Source organism: Mustelus asterias, chromosome 5, assembly GCF_964213995.1.
Source record: "Mustelus asterias chromosome 5, sMusAst1.hap1.1, whole genome shotgun sequence".
Lineage (NCBI taxonomy): Eukaryota > Metazoa > Chordata > Chondrichthyes > Carcharhiniformes > Triakidae > Mustelus > Mustelus asterias.
In genome coordinates this window covers 131,495,587-131,513,442 of record NC_135805.1, presented here as the reverse complement: position 1 = coordinate 131,513,442, position 17,856 = coordinate 131,495,587, and the positions used below count along the sequence as shown (strand labels likewise).

The following is a 17,856-nucleotide window of genomic DNA, read 5'->3' as shown; positions in this document are numbered from 1 at the left end:
TGTGTTTGGTCACATTTTCAAAGAACTCAACCAGGCTCGTAAGGCACGACCTGCCCTTGACAAAGCCGTGCTGACTACTTTTGATCATACTAAACTTCTCTAGATGATCATAAATCCTGTCTCTCAGGATCCTCTCCATCAACTTACCAACCACTGAGGTTAGACTCACCGGTCGGTAATTTCCCGGGCTGTCCCTGTTCCCTTTCTTGAATATAGGGACCAGCTTTATAAAACTTTGTTTAGGCCACACTTAGAGTATTGCATTCAATTCTGGTCGCCACATTACAGGAAGGATGTGGACGCTTTGGAGAGGATGCAGAAGAGATTTACCAGGATGCTGCCTGGATTAGCGGGTATGAGCTATAAGGAGAGGCTGGACAAACTAAGGTTGTTTTCTGGAGCGGCGGAGGCTGAGGAGAGACTTGACAGAAGTCTATAAAATTATGAGAGGCAGAGATAGTGTTGGCAGTCAGAATCTTTTTCCCCCCGAGTTGAAATGTCTAATACTAGGGGGCATGCACTTAAGGTGAGGAAGGGGAAATTCAAAGGAGATGGGAGGGGCAAATTTTTTTTCCACAGAGAGTGGTAGGTGTCTGGAAAGTGCTGCCAGGGATGGTGGTGCAGGCAGGTATGATAGGGACATTTATGGGGTTTTTAGATAAGCACATGAATATGCAAAGAATAAAGGAATATGGAGCAAGGGCAGGCAGAAGGGGTTAGTATAATTTGGCGTCATGTTCAGCACAATATCGTGGGCTGAAGGGCCTGTTCCTGTGCTGTACTGTTCCATGTTCTATCCTCAGATAAAATCTCTTCACCATCGGCGCCATGCCGCCTCATCCTCAAATTCTGGAATTCCTGACCTAAGTCTCTCTGACTCCCAGCAGCTTATTAAGTCACCCCTTAAAACCAAGACTTTTGACCGAGTGTTCCGAAGAAGGGTCAAAAGGACTTGAAACACTGACTCTGTTTCTCCCTTCAGAGGTGCTGCCAGACCGGCTGAGTTTTTACGGCATTTTCTGTTTTTATTCCCTTGACCAAGTATTTGGTCACCTTTCGCAGTATCTCATTATTGTGGCTCAGTCTGTAGAACTCTGTTTGATATTGCTGCTGTGGTTGGCTTGGGGCCTCATACTACATTAAAGAAAACAAGGAGGAAGATTTGCATTTAAATAGCGCCACCTTATATAACCAGCCAATGGAACACTTTTAAAGTGTAGTCACTGTGGTAATGTAGGACACACAGCAGCCAACTTGTACATAGCAAGCTCCCACAAACAGCATCGTGATAGCGACCAGATAATCCATTTTGTGTCATGTTGATTGGAGATAATTATTGGCCAGCGCACGAGGAATATTTCCCCTGTTCTTTTTTGGAACAGTGTCTTGGGATCTTTGAAATCCACCCGAGCAGGCAAGTTGGGCTTCAGTTTAATAACACCATATGATATAGGGGCAGAATTAGGCCATTCGGCCCATTGAGTCCACTCCGCCATTTAATCATGGCTGATAAGTTTCACAACCTCATTTTCCCGCCTTTTCCCCGTACCCTTTTATCCCCTTACCAATCAAGAACCTATCTATCTCTGTCTTGAATACACTCAATGACCTGGCCTCCACAGCCTTCTGTGGCAATGAATTCCACAGATTCACCACCCTCTGGCTGAAGAAATTCCTCCTCATCTCGGTCCTAAAGAGACATTCCTTTATTCTGAGGCTGTGCTCTCGGATCCTAGTCTCTCCTACTAATGGAAACATCTTTCCCACATCCACTCTATCCAGGCCTTTCAATATTCTGTAAGTTTTAATGAGATTCCTCCTCATCCTTCAAAACTCCATTGAGTACAGACTCAAAAGTCCTCAAAAGTTCCTCATGTGTCATTTTTCATTCCCAGGATCATTCTCGTGAACCTCCTCTGGACCCTCTCCTAGGCCAGTGCATCCTTCCTTAGGGACGTGGCCCAAAATTGCTCGCAATATTCCAAATGTGGTCTCTCCAGAGCCTTATAAAACCTCAGGAGTACATCCCTGCTTTTGTATTCCAGTTTAATGTCACATCTGAAAGATGGTGCAGCACTCCTTCCATTCTGCACTGAAGTGGCAGCCTGGATTGCGGTGCTCAAGTCCTGGGACTTAAAACACACAACTCTCTGACACCGAGGCGAGGGTGCTACCTACTGAGCCACGGAGGACACCTAAAGGTCCTGGTTAAATGCAAATTGTTGCTTTCACATTGCTTTCACATTGTCCTTTTCTTATTCTTTGCTGAGTACCCCGCTAGGCTCCTGGTGTGCGTATCTGTATTTAATGCAAATCTCTCTCGCTGGCAGCCAGCAGTGCATGCAAGCTGTTTTCTCTCTATCTGGCTTCCAATCAAAGCAGCTCCAAATATCACGGTGCTCAGTAGATTAAGACAGACAATTCAGCACAGCAGACAAAATCGAATCAGTTACGGGATGGTGGAGTCAAGGGTGGGTAGGTAGACGTGGGATTAATTAGGCCCTTGACAATGAGCCAACACCATGCTGAGCTGATTGAGCCAATAGTATTCACTGCCGAACAGGCTTAGTGGTGCAGCTATTACGGGCCCTGTTTTATGCTTCCTGCTTTTAATTCTAGCCTTGGTTTCAATCAGCAACCGGTAACTAGAAAAATCCGAGGTACTATCTATTTCGAGCAACCCCTGAACCCGCTAGCACACGGTGTTCTTCCAGTTGAGGCTGACTCCTGTGGGTCGGAACGTGCTGGTACCGACTAAATCAAATGCCAAATTATACTAATCCCTTCTGCCTGCCCTTGCTCCATATTTCTTTATTCCTTGCATATTCATGTGCTTATCTAAAAGCCCCATAAATGCCCCTATCGTACCTGCCTGCACCACCACCCCTGGCGCTTGGCTCCGCTCTTCAGAAAGATAAATATTAAATCACCAGCATTGCCAAGACCACCTACCTCCAGCATGGGCAGATTGAAATTAATTGTATTCCCTTTGAGTTCCCAATGAAAATAGGTGAGTTAAATTGGCACACTGTTCTATATAGTTGCTACTGTAAGCCTTCAGCTGTTCTCTCAAGCGGGAACCATATAATGACGGAAGATAAAGACAATTTTGACAGAGGGACTGCCGCAAAAGAAGAAAGGAGAGAACTTGCATTCACACAGCGCCTTTTACAACCCCAGGACATCCCACAGTGCTTTACAACCATTGAAGTACTTTTGAGTACTTGCCATTACAGCAGCAGAGTGGCAAAGTGGTTAGCACTGTTGTTTCATAGCGCCAGGGGCCCTGGGTTCACTGTCTATGCAGAGTCTGCACGCTCTCCCCGTATCTGCATAGGTTTCCTCTGGGTGGTCCTGTTTCCTCCCACAATCTGAAAGATGTGCTGGTTACTTGCATTGGGCATGCTAAATTCTCCCTCAGTGTACCCGAACAGGTGCCAGAGTGTGGTGACTAGGGGATTTTCACAGTAACTTCATTGCAGTGTTAATGTAAGCCTGCTTGTCACAATAAATAAATAAAGTAGGAAATGCAACAGCCAATTTGTGCACAGCCAGCTCCCACAAACAGCAATGACCAGATAATGTTGTGATGCTGATTGAGGGATGATTAGTAGCCAGGATACTGGGGGAGTGATTCCCTTGCCCTTCTTCGAATATTGCCAGGGGACCTTTTGTGTTCACCTGGGAGGGGAATATGTGCCTCAGCTTGAAAGATGGCAGCACCAGACTCTGCGGCATTCCCCCAGTGTCGCGACTACCAAAAGCAGCAAGGATGCAATTGGGTGTTGTCCACATTCTCTCACCATATTTCCATACAGCCAGTCCATACAGCAAGAGATTTTAAAGCCCATACCAACACTTGCTTTGCACTTTCATCTCTGACATGCTCAATGTCAAGGAGTGGGTGAATGGGTGCCTATTCCAGGTGGATCCAGCAGTGTAGGCAACTGGAAAATTTAAAGGTCTTACTTGCAAAGCGGTGCCATTGTCTGTGGCTCGCTAATCGATTTATTGACTCTGCTCCAGGTTGTAAAGGTTTATGTTAGGTGGAGCGTCATTAGATTGAGGCCTTCGAATCAATTCAGTATTCTTAGTGGGAGGCTGTACTTAGCTGGAACACTGCAGCGAGAGAATAATGTCTCAGCATTCTCGTCAACCCACTTTCCTTTTGAGAATGACTTTCTGCGACTCGCCGAGTTTTCCCTGTGACCTACTTAGCTTAAGATAACCCATCAGTCCCTGGGTCTCAAAGTAGCTTATCAATGAACAAGAAAAAAAATCACTACTCCCCAGACCCCTGAGCTACTAATCAACCTGTCGTTTGAGCCAACCTTTCCACTCTCTGGTTCCTGAACACCTGATGCAGTACCATTAAGCCACATAGAAAGACTGAAAAGAGTTACGTTATGTACATCAAGACCTACTCAGGAGTATGCCCACCTGTGCCAACAGGCATATTCTTGCACTGCTCTCATCTAGCTTATTTCCCGGCCTTGGCACAGTGGTTAGCACTGCTACCTCACAGCACCAGGGACCTGGATTCGATTGTCGCCTTGGGTCACTGTCTGTGCAGAGTCTGCACCTTCTCTACGTGTCCGTGTGGGTTTCCTCTGGGTGCTCTGGTTTGCTCCCACAGTCCGAAGGACGTGCTGGTTAGGTACATTGGCCATGCTAAATTCTCCCTCAAGAGGGAGAACAGCCACCAGAGTGTGGCGACTAGGGGATTTTCACACTAAACTTCATTGCAGTATTAATGTAAGCCCACTTTGATACTAATAAATAAACTTAACTTAAACATTTGGCTAAGATCAAGCGTCCGATTAAGCCCAAGATCAGGCACAATGCCTTATCTTGTCAGCTTGAATCATAGAGTCATAGAATCCTACAGTGCAGAAAGAGGCCATTCAGCCCATCAGGTCTGCACCGACCACAATTTCACCCAGGCCCTAGCCCCATATCCCTACATATTTACCTACTAATCCCTCTAACCTATGCATCCCGGGATACTAAGGGGCAATTTAGCATGGCCAATCAACCTAGCCAGCACATCTTTGGACTGTGGGAGGAAACCGGAGCACCCGGAGGAAACCCACGCAGACACAGGGAGAATGTGCAAACTCCACACAGACAGTGACCCGAGCCGGGATTTGAACCCAGGTCCCTGGAGCTGTGAAGCAGCAGTACTAACCACTGTGCTACCGTGCCGAATCGTGTTTGTCTCTTTTGTGGAGACAATAATTTGGATTCAATTTGTATTTGGTTTTTAGAGCAAGGAAGGGCTTGCTCGTCCACTCTGCATTGGATTTGAAACTTTAAGAATGGAGCTTTTGACTGTGATTTGCATATGTAGGGACCACAACCACACAGTGGTATATATCCTAAGGTAATAAATAAAGGGAATTTGGCTAACAGGAGTCAGGTTAGAGTTCCCATGCGCCCACTCCTACACTAAAAGTTGGTGCTTAGCCTGCCTTTGCTTGGCTCATTCACCCCACAACCTTTTTAACCACAGCCAGGCTAGGGCGGCACAGTGAGTAGCACTGCTGCCTCACAGTGCCAGGGACCCAGGTTCAATTCCCCACTTGGGTCACTGTCTGTGTGCAGTCTGCACATTCTGCCCATGTCTGCATGGGTTTCCTCCGGGTGCTCTGGTTTCCTCCCACAGTCTGAAAGTCGTGCTGGTTAGGTGGATTGGCCATGCTAAATTCTCCCTCAGTGTACCCGAACAGGCGCCAGAGTGTGGCAACTCGGGTATTTTCACATTACCTTCAGTGCAGTGTTAATGTAAGCCTACTTGTGATACTAATAAGTAAACTTAACCTAAACTTTTGGCTAAGATCAAGATCAGATTAAGCCCAAGATCAAGTGCAATGTCTTATTCTTGTCAGCTTGGATCTTGTTTGTCTCTTTTGTGGGGACAATGATTTGGATTCAATTTGAATTGGGTTTTCAGAGCAAGCAAGGAGATGGATTTGGGCTTGCCCTGTCCACTACTTGTGACACTAATAAATAAACTTTAAAGTTAATTTGCTTGAGGCAGGCCTTCTGGAAAAGTGGCGGAATGGGGAGACCCTTAAATCGCCACAAATTCGCACCACTGCCAAGGTGCCCAGTTCCATGCCTCTATGTCCGCTACCCTGTCCTCTGATGGCTGTAAAATTCTGGCCATTAAAACTAGGCCTCACCTCCCCTCTAAGGATCCCAAGGCATCAAATAAAATTACAGCACAGGAACAGGCCCTTCGCCCCTCCAAGCCTACACCGACCATGCTGCCCGACTTAACTAAAACCCCCTACCCTTCCGGGGACCATATCCTTCTATTCTCACCCTATTCATGTATTTGTCAAGACGCCCCTTAAAAGTCACTACCGTATCCGCTTCCACTACCTCCCCCCGGCAACGAGTTCCAGGCACCCACTATTCTCTGTGTAAAAAAATCTGCCTCGTACATCTCCTTTAAACCTTGCCCCTCGCACCTTAAACCTGTGCCCCCCTAGTAATTGACTCTTCCGCCCTGGGAAAAAGCTTCTGACTATCCACTCTGTCCATGCCTCTCATAATCTTGTAGACTTCTATCAGATCTCCCCTCAACTTCTGTCGCTCCAGTGAGAACAAACCAAGTTTCTCCAACCTCTCCTCATAGCTAATGCCCTCCATACCAGGCAACATCCTGGTAAATCTTTTCTATACCCTCTCCAAAGCCTCCACATCCTTCTGGTAGTGTGGCAACCAGAATTGAACACTATATTCCAAGTGCGGCCTAACTAAGGTTCTATAAAGCTGCAACATGACTTGCCAATTTTTAAACTCAATACCCCGGCCGCTGAAGGCAAGCATGCCGTATGCCTTCTTGACTACTTTCTCCACCTGCATTGCCACTTTCAGTGACCTGTGTACCTGTGCACCCAGATCCCTTTGCCTATCAATACTCTTAAGGTTCTGCCATTTACTGTATATTCCCTATCTGTATTAGACCTTCCAAAATGCATTACCTCACATTTGTCCGGATTAAACTCCATCTGCCATCTCTCCGCCCAAGTCTCCAACCGATCTATATCCTGCTGTATCCTCTGATGGTCCTCATCGCTATCCGCAAATCCACCAACCTTTGTGTCGTCCGCAAACTTACTAATCAACACAGTTACATTTTTGCTTTCATTCTGAGGGAGACCAGGGGAGTTATTCCCCAATGCCCTGGTGAATGTTTATCCCTCAATCAACATCAGTTAAAATAGACGATCCACTCATTATTACAGTGCTGTTTGTGGGAGCTTCCTGAGTGCAAATTGGCTGCCACATTTCCTACTTTACAACAGTGACCATACTTCTTTGGTAGTAATAGACTTAGGAACATCCTGAGCTTGTGAAAGGCAAAATAGAAATGCAAGTTCTTTCATTATTTGTTCACAAGCTTGTTTTCCACTTCACAGTGACGCTAGTTTTAACTTGGGGCAGGATTGTCAGGTGTGAATGAAAGGGTTCGCCCAATCTTTCATTGCGGCTCTCAGAGGAATGCTCCTGCTTCATTCAACCCATTAACAAAGCAAAGGTAAAATAAAGGTTAGAATAAGTGAATGTTTCTGTTCTTTTGCCGTACGCAGCCCCCCCCCCCCTCCCCCACCCCACCCTCCCCCCACCACTTTCTTCCCTTGTTCACTGGTTGCTCTGGCACTCAATATAGATTCTCAGGAGTGTATGTCTGAGCTCTGTGTGAGAAGAAGCTTGCGAATTCGGGTTAACGCTAAATGAGATGTCACGAGGCCAGTTGGTATGCGGGATAAATAATGTGACTATCCAAAATTGACTGCTGGCGGAGGTCCAGCTAGACAGTAAACAAGCACGACAACTGGCTTTATCATTGGAAAAGGTGGAAAGTGGGGCATACGAGTTACAAGGGTTCCCGATGGAAGTGGACACCCACAACAGTGCAACTGAGTTAGGGGACCGCCAATTGGGAGCAGGAAATTATATTCATAGAGCATGGGGGACCTACAGGTTACCATGGAGCATGGGGAGCCTGCAAGCCACCACGAAGCAATCAGCAACCATCTCAGAGCACCTGAGCGATAAAGGTCCATGGTGGACATGTTTGCCTCATGTCTGAGCAGCCTTCCAGCTTTATATTACCAGGGAATTAGCTCGAGAACCCTTTGAGTGGTACCTATGGTCCCTGGTTATAGACAAAGGAGCAGCAGCCTGACCATGCAGCAGAATTTCACATTGATTCAGGAGGGATGAGCGAAAAGAGATGATGTCATGACGCAAAGTAACTGGACATTCAGCTAAAGGTTGTTATTCCTCCATGGTAACACTCCTTCATATCGATGTAGCCTCCTCCAGCACTCCAACACTCCATGATAGCTTTTCTCCTCTAATTCCGACCTCTTGCACATCTCCCATTTTAATGGTTCCACCACTGGTGACCATGCCTTGATCTGTCAAAGCCCTAAGCTTAGGAATTCCCTCCCTAAACTCTCTCTCTTTTCTCTCAGATCTCTCTCTCTCTATATCTCTCTTTAAGATGCTACACCTTTAATCAAGTCAATTTAGTCACCTGTCCTCATTATCTCCCAAAGTAGTTCAGTGTCAATTTTGCTTGGCAATAGCTCTCGGGATCACCTTGGGATATTTGACTGAGCTGAGGGCACTGTATAAATGCAAGTTGTTGTTGTGAAATGTGATGTTGTCTCTTTAAGCTTCGCAGCAGGACTTTTATTCTGAATCTTGCTAGGTCGGTTCAGTTGCCTGAGAATGAATTGCTTCTCAACTGTACACCATTGCTAATAATTGAAAACAGGCCTGGTTTAACAACATTGGCCTCATATCTGGGCTGTCGGGCATAAAGGGATTTTATGTGACAATAACAGTGTACATTTACAGCTAATCTACCTGCACTTTGCTTTGGAGTGCACTGGCCTCTGCTCTCACCACTAAGTTAAGTCATCCAGGAAGCAATTAGTTACATTATTTGAATCTATAGCTTCAATAAGAAGCAAATCTGTGTGTTTAATTACACTGGCAATGATAATGGGAGAAGATGGGCTAATGCAACAGAACATGTACCCAACATAAGGAGGCATGAAATGGGAAAATACTATTCGATTCATTGAGTTTACCTTTTCCACCTGTGGTCCACTCCACTAAAGGCTTTATTGTTTTAGTGGGTGAAGAAACATTCCACTGAAACACACCTAGGCCCCATAGACAGAACTCCAGGGCCTGAACTTCACACAGAAGGTGGTAGTGGGTGGGTGCGGGGTGGGTGGGAGGGAGGTCTATTGCTCACCCCCTGCCATCAGCAAGAACAAGGGTCGGTCAGAAATCAACCGACTTCGAGGAAGGCCGTAGCGCAGCAGTAACACGAGGGTGGCCTCGGCGACCTGAGACTGGGACTTGGCCCCTCACCCTCGAGAGAGGCCAGCCAATCAGTCAGACTGGCCAACAGCTCTCGGGGTCTCCGCAGAACCAGAGGAGAGTTGGGGGCAGCGCTGAGACTGCAAGTTGGCCCATGAAGGAGTGTCACGGAGGTCGGGCAATGTGAGTCTGGGGTTTCTCGGGCGGGGAGAGGTCAGGCACTCAAGGGAGGGGGAGGGTGAAGGGGGAGGGGTGGGATTTTGGAGCTCTGGCAGAGAGGTAGAATGGAGGGGAAATGCACCCAATGCACACAGTGCAGCCCCCCAGTAGTAGTATCCCCCCCCAAAGAAAGAACAGTTTGGACCAGTATTCTTTCCCTTTTTTACTGTTTTTTCCTTCTGGGCCCTTTTGGTCATCTCATTGCCTTTCACCGCCCAGTGGATTATGATAGTGGAGGCAGGCCTGGGTCCTGAACTGACAATTAATTGGAAAGTTAAAGACATCTATATGCCAGATGCTGGCAACCTTACCCCATTCCCCCCTCTGCATTATAGGGACTGGGTAGGGGATGGGCAGGAAGGTGGTGGGCTATGCACTCACTCAAACCCACCCCCTTCCTCCCCCCCCCCCCCCCTTTCACCACCACCACCCCCACCCTCTGCCGAAGGTGTGCTCAGAAAATGTATCCATCTTTACACCTCTGCTCTGTTGCCCCCCCCCCCCCCCACCCCGACCGACCCACAGTCACCTGTTCATTCCCAAAATGTCAAATCTTGAATAGAAAGAATATCATTTATGAGAGTTTCGGAGCTCCAATCCTGACAATGATGTCACTTGGACTGTTTGGGTGGCAAGGTAGCACGGTGGTTAGCACTGCTTCCTCTCAGCGTCAGGGACTGAGGTTCGATTCCCGGCTTAGGTCACTGTCTACGCGGAATCTGCATGTTCTCTCTGTTCTGCGGGGATTTCCTCTGACAGTCCGAAAATCGTGCTGGTTAGGTGCATTGGCCATGCTAAATTCTCCCTCAGTGTACCTGAACAGGTGCTAGAGTGTGGCGATTAGAGGATTTTTCACCGTAACTTAATTGCAGTGTTAACGTAAGCCTACTTGTAACACTGATGAAAAAAACATGTAGGCCAGGCCAGGAAAGGACAACAAATTTCATTCTCAAAAGGAAGATGAGTCTTTACAATAACTGATGATAGTTGCCATGATCATCATTATTTCAATTCCAGATTTATTAATCAAATTCGATCAGCTACTATGGTGGGATTTGAACCCACAACCCCAGAGCATTCGCCTTAGGTCATCAGTCTCGTGATATTACCACTATGCCACCATCTCCCCTGACCCATTTGCACTATGGAAATGCCCATGCACAGTGCAGCTCAAACTGGCTATCTCAGTTCGGAGAGCCGGGAGGTCAGTTAATGCAGGAAATGGACAAAAAATATCCATTGGAGTGAACTGCAGCAACGAGAAGAGGCCATTTGACCCATCAAAGTGTATCCCTCAAGTATCTCAACTGCAGTAGGAAGTGTTTGTCAACATCAAAGCAGAAAATCTTGGAAAAATGGCTCTACTCTGTAGCTGAATTAGCCATTCTTAGAATCATAGCATCATAGAATCATACAGCATAACATGAGACCAATCGCCCCATTGTGTTTGTGCTAGCTCTTTGAAAGACCAATGCAATTATTCCCACTCAGATGGCTTCCTTTTTAAATATATATCCAATTCCCTTCCAAATGTTTCCTTTTCAGGAATGCATTCTCCAAGTCACTCACCATCCTGACCTGGACCTTCCAAAATCCTGGAACTTTCTCTCTATCAGCACTGTGGGTGTACCTACACCACCTGGACTTCAGCGGCTCAATAACGGAGTTCACCTTCTCGAGGGCAACTAGGGACGGGCAATAAATGCTGGACACACCAGGGATGCCCGCATCCCACGAACAAATAAAAATATAAGTTCCAGATCTTTCCAGTTTGCGAGGCCCAACAAAAGGTCTCCTCATCTCATCTCTGGTCCATTTGCCAATTATTTAAAACCCGTGTCCTCTGGTAACCTCCCAGTGGAAACCTTCTATTTACTTAGCCCTCATGATTTTCAAGATCATTGTGAAATCTCCCCTTAAATCCAGCCGCAGAGGGGGGCACTGTGGCCTGGGCTCGGCTCCTCCCTCTTAACCCACAAACCACAAATCAGTAAGGATAGGCAATGATAGCTTCTCCACGATTATCCTCAACACCGGTGCCTTGCAAGGCTGTGACCTTAGCCTCTTTTTGTACTCCTTACACACCTATGACTGTGTGGCCAAATTCTCCTCCAACTCCATTTTCAAGTTTGCTGATAATACCACCAAAGTGGGTTGGGATCTCAAACCATTATGAGACAAAGTACGGGAAAGATAGATGGCGGAATTTTCCCATCCCGCCTGCCACAGGAATCGTAGTGGATGGGACAGGACTATAGCAAAGGTCCCATTGACCTCAGGCAGGAATTTCCGGCCTTGGGTGAGCGCAGCCGCAAAATCCACCCAGAGAATCTGGTGAACTGGTGCAACGACAGTAATCTCACCCTCAATGTCAGTAAAATGAAGGAGCTAGTCATCGACTTCAGGAAGCATTGTGGAGGACATGTCCTTATCTACATCAATGAAGACGAAATGGAAATGGTCGAGAGCTTCAAGTTTCTAGGTGTCCAGATCACCAACAACCTGTCCTGGTCCCTCCATGCTGACACATGTCCGCTACGACTTGCACCAATTTTTACAGATGCATCAAAGAAAGCATCCTTTCTGGATGTATCAGAGTTTGGTATGGCTCCTGCTCTGACCAAGACCGCAAGAAACTACAAATGTTTGTGAACATAGCCCAGTCCATCATGCAAATCATCCTCCCATCCATTGACTCCATCTACACTTCCTGCCACCTCGGAAAAGGAACCTGCATAATCAAGGACCCAACGGACACTGGATATCTGAGATCGCATACCAACTGATTCAAGAACAGCTTCCTTCCTGCTAGCATCAGACTTTTGGATGGACCTACCTTATATTAAGTTGACCTTTCTCTACACCCTAGCCATGATTGTACCACTACATTCTGCATCCTCTCTTTTCCTTCTGCTCTACGTACTCTATGAATGGTATGCTTTGTCTGTATAGTGTGCAAGAAACAATACTTTTCACTGTATACCAATACATGTGACAATAATAAATCAAATCAAATTAACCTCGACGGGGCAATGTCCCGGCTACTCTAGTCTCTACACACAATATAACCTCTTGATCCAAAACTTGGAAAGGATATAATTTTCCAACTGCGTGTCCTGCTATTTTATAAATACTAAGGAATGGCAGGGACAAAGAAAGTCTAAAAAACTAAACAGGGTCAGCGAGGGACCAGCATCCATTAATTTTCTTTAAATCTTCAAAGGGACCCTGAAGGATGAACACAATTCGCTTAAATCCCAAAGAATGCTTCAGTGAGGTGATTATTTGATAATGGCATATGGATGTTGGTAAAGCTCAGCTCCATTTGTGTAAAAACATGGCTAAACAGAGAGGCTAACCATCCACCAAACTGCAGACACAATGGTAATCTGCATCTCACTCACCTAGGTTTCCAGTCATTAAGTAGGAGTTGTGAAAGTCCATCATTCCCATGCCCACGACGTGTATGAAATCTTCAATGATTTGCATCAACTCCACTGACCCAGGGTGGACCTGTGCAAAAAAAGGAAATAAAAATGCCACTTTTACTCACTTTTTAAGTATTGCATTCACAATTTACACAATGACTGCATGCAACAGCAACGGACATCATTTTGTACAAAGTCCACATTTTTTGTTTGGCAAACAGTCGGCATTAGTAGCAAGTAGGGACGTGAGGTGATTTCATACAATCGTAGAATCCCTACAGTGTAGAAGGAGGCCATTCGGCTCATCAAGTCTGCACCGACCATAATCCCACCCAGGCCCTACCCGTGTAACTCCACGTATTTACCCTGCTAATCCCCCTGATACTAAAGGACAAATTAGCATGGCCAATCCATCTAGACCGCACATCTTTGTGGGAGGAAACTGGAGCACCCGGAGGAAACCCACGCAGACACGGGGAGAATGTGCAAACTCCACACAGACAGTCATCCAAGCCAGGAATCGAACCCGACTCCCTGGCGCTATGAGGCGGCAGTGAATGGGATGTGGGGTGGGGGAGGGGATTGGACATCTTGGGCAGGGATGGACGTGGTGGTGGGGGGTTGGACATCAGTGGAGTGGGAGTCAGATGTCGAGCGAGTGGGGGTCAGATATCAGGGGAATAGGGGTCAGGTATTGGGGAGAGTGGTAGATTCGGACATGGGGAGTGGTGGTGGGGGGGGCGGTCTGAGTATCGAGGACAATGATGCTGAGCTGGATGGACTTGGAAGATTGATATTTCCCACAGGTGGTCATCCAGGACAATCTCACTGCCCAGCGGCTTCTGCAGTCCCAGCACAATGTCTATACTGCTGTTATCTTTCCTTCCCACTTCCTAAGAATTGTACAGCCAATCCGGTCTACAATCTACAGTCAATGCACCTCCAAAGATGTGCAGGTTAGGTTGATTGGCCATGATAATATGCCCCTTAATGTCAGGGGGACTAGGAGGATAAATATGTGGGGTGACGGACATAGGGCCTGGTTGGGATTGTTGCCGGCGCAGGTTCGATGGGCCAAATGGCCTCCTTCTGCACAGTAAGACTGCATGATAATACAAAATGTTGATTTTCAGGTGGAGTTAACTTTTTTCGTTTAGTTGCCTTTTTTTATTCTTTCACTGGAAATGGGTGTCGCTGACAAGGCCAGTACTTATTGCACATCCCTAATTGCACTTGAGAAGGTGGTGGTGAGCTGCCTTCTTGAAGCATTCCCTGAGGTGTAGATACACCCACAGTGCTGTTAGGAAGGGAGTTCCAGGATTTTGATCCAGTGACAGTGAAGGAACGGAGATAGATTTCCAAGTCAGGACGGGGAGAGACTGATGACGTTCGGACTTTATTCCTTGGAACATAGGTGCATAAAATCATCAGTGGCATAGATAAGATGCATGCACATAGTCTTTTTTGCAGGGAGGAAGAATTGAAAATGAGAGGGCACAGGTTTAAAGTGAGAGGGGAAAGATTTAAAAGGGACCTGAGGGGCAACTGAGGGTGGTGCGTATACGGAATGAGCTGCCAGAGAAAATGGTTGAGGCAGGTTCAATAGCAACATTTAAAAAGCATTTGGATAATTAAATGGGTGGGAAAGGATTAGAGCGATCTGGGCCAAATGCGGGCAATTGGGACTAGCTTGGAGGGCACCAGGTCGCACGAACTAGTTGGACAGAGGAACCTGTTTCTATGCTGTATTGCTTTCAGACCCCATGGGCAGGATTTTCCAGCTGCACTCATGCCAAAACAAGAAAATCTCGCCCGAGATCAATGGACCTTTGTATGGTCCAATACGATTCCCATAGCGGAAGGGATGGGAAAATTCTCCCTTCTGTCTCTATGACTCTACAGGTAACAATACAATAAATCTGTTGCTCTAGCTTGAATCTACGTGTGCAGACCCTGTCTCTTTCTTTTTGTTTAAGACCCACAACCCCTAACATAGTTACGACATTACACCCAAATCTCACCAAATTCCCCTTTGTAAAGCTCACGCCGTTGTCAACTTTGTGCTACTTCTGGCAGTTGTTGAGTGTTGAAAAGAAGCTGGAGAAATGCGGCACTGGCAGAGACTTCCCCACCATTGAAACCATGTTCAAAACCCTTGGCTTGAACAGACCACTCAGCATTTCAACTCTTGCACCCAAGTCACTATTCCTCTGCACAGTCGTTTCACAGCTTTGTGCAAAATGTGTGTATCCCTAGCTCCCCTCTAGCTTCAGTGACAGATTTCCTGGTGTACCCACTGATGCGGGATTAATTCACTCAGGAGGCTGGGACGTACCCGGGAATAAAGGCTTTCATTCACAACAAGAATAGAGCATACTGCTTAACAATACTATCCCAGACTAAGGGCTACTAGGAAGTAGCAGTGACCTTTATACTCCTGTAAGAAGGCGGAGCCAAACGGAGTGTACCACAGAACAATGCTAACAGGTGGAACACCCCAACCCTAACCCCAACAGTAACAAGAGTAACATATGTACAAGTACCCATAGTGATAACCATCTATGGTTCAGTACCCATAGTGGTAACCATCTATGGTTCACCACATCCACCCCGAGTCCCATCTTCAAAACCACCCTTCACATCTAGCGATCCTTTTCTCACTTCTCCAGTTAAGTGCTTGAGAAGCATCCGATCACTAGAGGTGCTATATAAATGCAAGGTTAAAGTTGTACCTGTTGTGCATCTGCCCACTTCTCGCTGTTTTCCTCTTCGAGAAGGTTGCTGATGATTTGAAAGAAGTTCTGGGAAGAAATGGTATAACTCAGTTAAATCTTTGGAAGTTAGCGCATACGTTCAAAACAAAAAAAATGTGGTTACTTTGACCATTAAACAGGTCTTAAAAAAGTCAAATGCAATTGTTCATAATTCACCGCTCAAATACTTCACCAGAGCCTGAGTTCCAGTTTTCAATGATAAATTGCAAAAGCTTGAGTTTAAAGGAAAATCGCTAGAGTAATTCCACAGTTACAAAGTGCATTGCACTTCAATTTACACTCTGATAAGGTGTAAGAATGTTGACATGTGAAACATAGGAAAATAGGAGCCGGGGCGGCACGGTAGCACAGTGGTTAGCACTGCTGCTTCACAGCTCCAGGGACCTGGGTTCGATTCCTGGCTTGGGTCACTGTCTGTGTGAAGTTTGCACATTCTCCTCGTGTCTGTGTGGGTTTCCTCCGGGTGCTCCGGTTTCCTCCCACAGTCCAAAGATGTGCGGGTTAGGTTGATTGGCCATGCTAAAATTGCCCCTTAGTGTTCTGAGATGCGTAGGTTAGTGGGTAAAATATGTAGGGATATGGAGGTAGGGCCTGAGTGGGATTGTGGTCGGTGCAGACTCGATGGGCCGAATGGCCTCTTTCTGTGCTGTAGGGTTTCTAAGATTCTAAGATATCGCAGAATCTCTACAGTACAGAAGGAGGCCATTTGGCCCATCGAGTCTGTATTGACCACAATACCACCCAGACCCTATTCCCATAATCTTCACTTACCTTGCTAATCCCCCTGACATTAGGGTCAATTTAGCACAGTCAATCAATCTAACCCACACATCTTTGGACTGTGGGAGGAAACCAGGGCACCCGGAGGAAACCCACGCAGACACGGGGAGAAAGTAGAAACTCCACACAGACATTGACCTGAGGCTGGAATTGAACCTGGGTCCCTGCCGCTGTGGGGCAGTAATGCTAACCATTGTGCCACCATGCCATAGCGGAAGGCGGGAACAGGGTATTGAATCGGATGATCAACCATGATCATAATGAATGGCAGAGCAGGCTCGAAGGGCCGAATGGCCTACTGTTGCTTCTATTTTCTATGTATGTTTCAGCACCACCCACACTCGCACCATTGGTCCTGTCAATTCTCCTGGTGCACTGGCTCTCTACACTAATAGTTAGCTGATTGGAAAACGCTTGGTTTTCAGCCACACAACCATTTTTCCCTGTGCCCAATATTTTAATAACTAAGAAACAAAATTATTCAAAATAAAATGGAAAAAAATGTTATTAATGCCCCCATGATAGTTCACTCAGGTTGATGTCTGTGCTGTCATGGAGATTATTCTGTTTTATTAATCCCTCACAATTCCAGGTTAACCTTGGCAGGGTTGGCAACCCTGTGAATGGGGCATTCACTCAATCAGGTTACCTCCCAGCTTGTGAAATCAGACATTCCTTCCTGTATTTACAATGGTAAATTAAGCATTGAGGTAGACAAATCCCCTGGGCCAGATGGTATCCGTTCCAGATTATTGAGGGAGACAAAAGAGGAAATTGCTGGGCCTTTAACAGAAATCTTTGTTTCATCGTTGGCCACAGATGAGGTCTCAGAGGACTGGAGGATAGCCAATGTTGTCCTGTTATTTAAGAAATGTAGCAAGGATAACCCAGGTAATTAGAGGGCAGTGAGCTTGACGTCAGTGACAGTAAAATTGTTGGAGAAGATTCTTAGGGATAGGACCTATACACATTTGGAACTGAATGGTCTTATTAGGACACACAGCATGGTTTTGTAAGAGGGAGGTCATGTCTCACTAATTTGATTGAGTTTTTTGAGGAGGTGACAAAAATGATTGACGAGGGAAGGACCATGGATGTTGTCTACATGGACATTAGTAAAGCATTTGACAAGGTCTCTATTGACAGGCTGGTGCAAAAGGTTAAATCACACGGGATTCCGAACTGGCATGGTCATACAAGACAAAGGGTTGCGGTGGAAGGGTGTTTTTCTGAATGGAGGTTTGTAACTAGTGGTGTTCCGCAGGGATCAGTGCCGAGACCTCTGTTGTTTGTAATATATA

The 17,856-nt window shown here is 46.4% G+C and overlaps 1 protein-coding gene across 1 annotated transcript in view; it reads right to left on the bottom strand.

The window, feature by feature from the left end:
* The window catches only part of adgrb3 (adhesion G protein-coupled receptor B3), an 840,122-nt gene that overhangs the window by 408,986 nt on the left and 413,280 nt on the right, over window positions 1–17,856 (bottom strand). The window contains exons 12-13 of the mRNA XM_078213595.1: window positions 15,734–15,802; window positions 12,978–13,086 (exon numbers count right to left, since the gene is read on the bottom strand). Coding sequence (XP_078069721.1) covers window positions 12,978–13,086; window positions 15,734–15,802 — 178 coding nt within the window. The remainder of the gene's footprint in view (window positions 1–12,977; window positions 13,087–15,733; window positions 15,803–17,856) is intronic.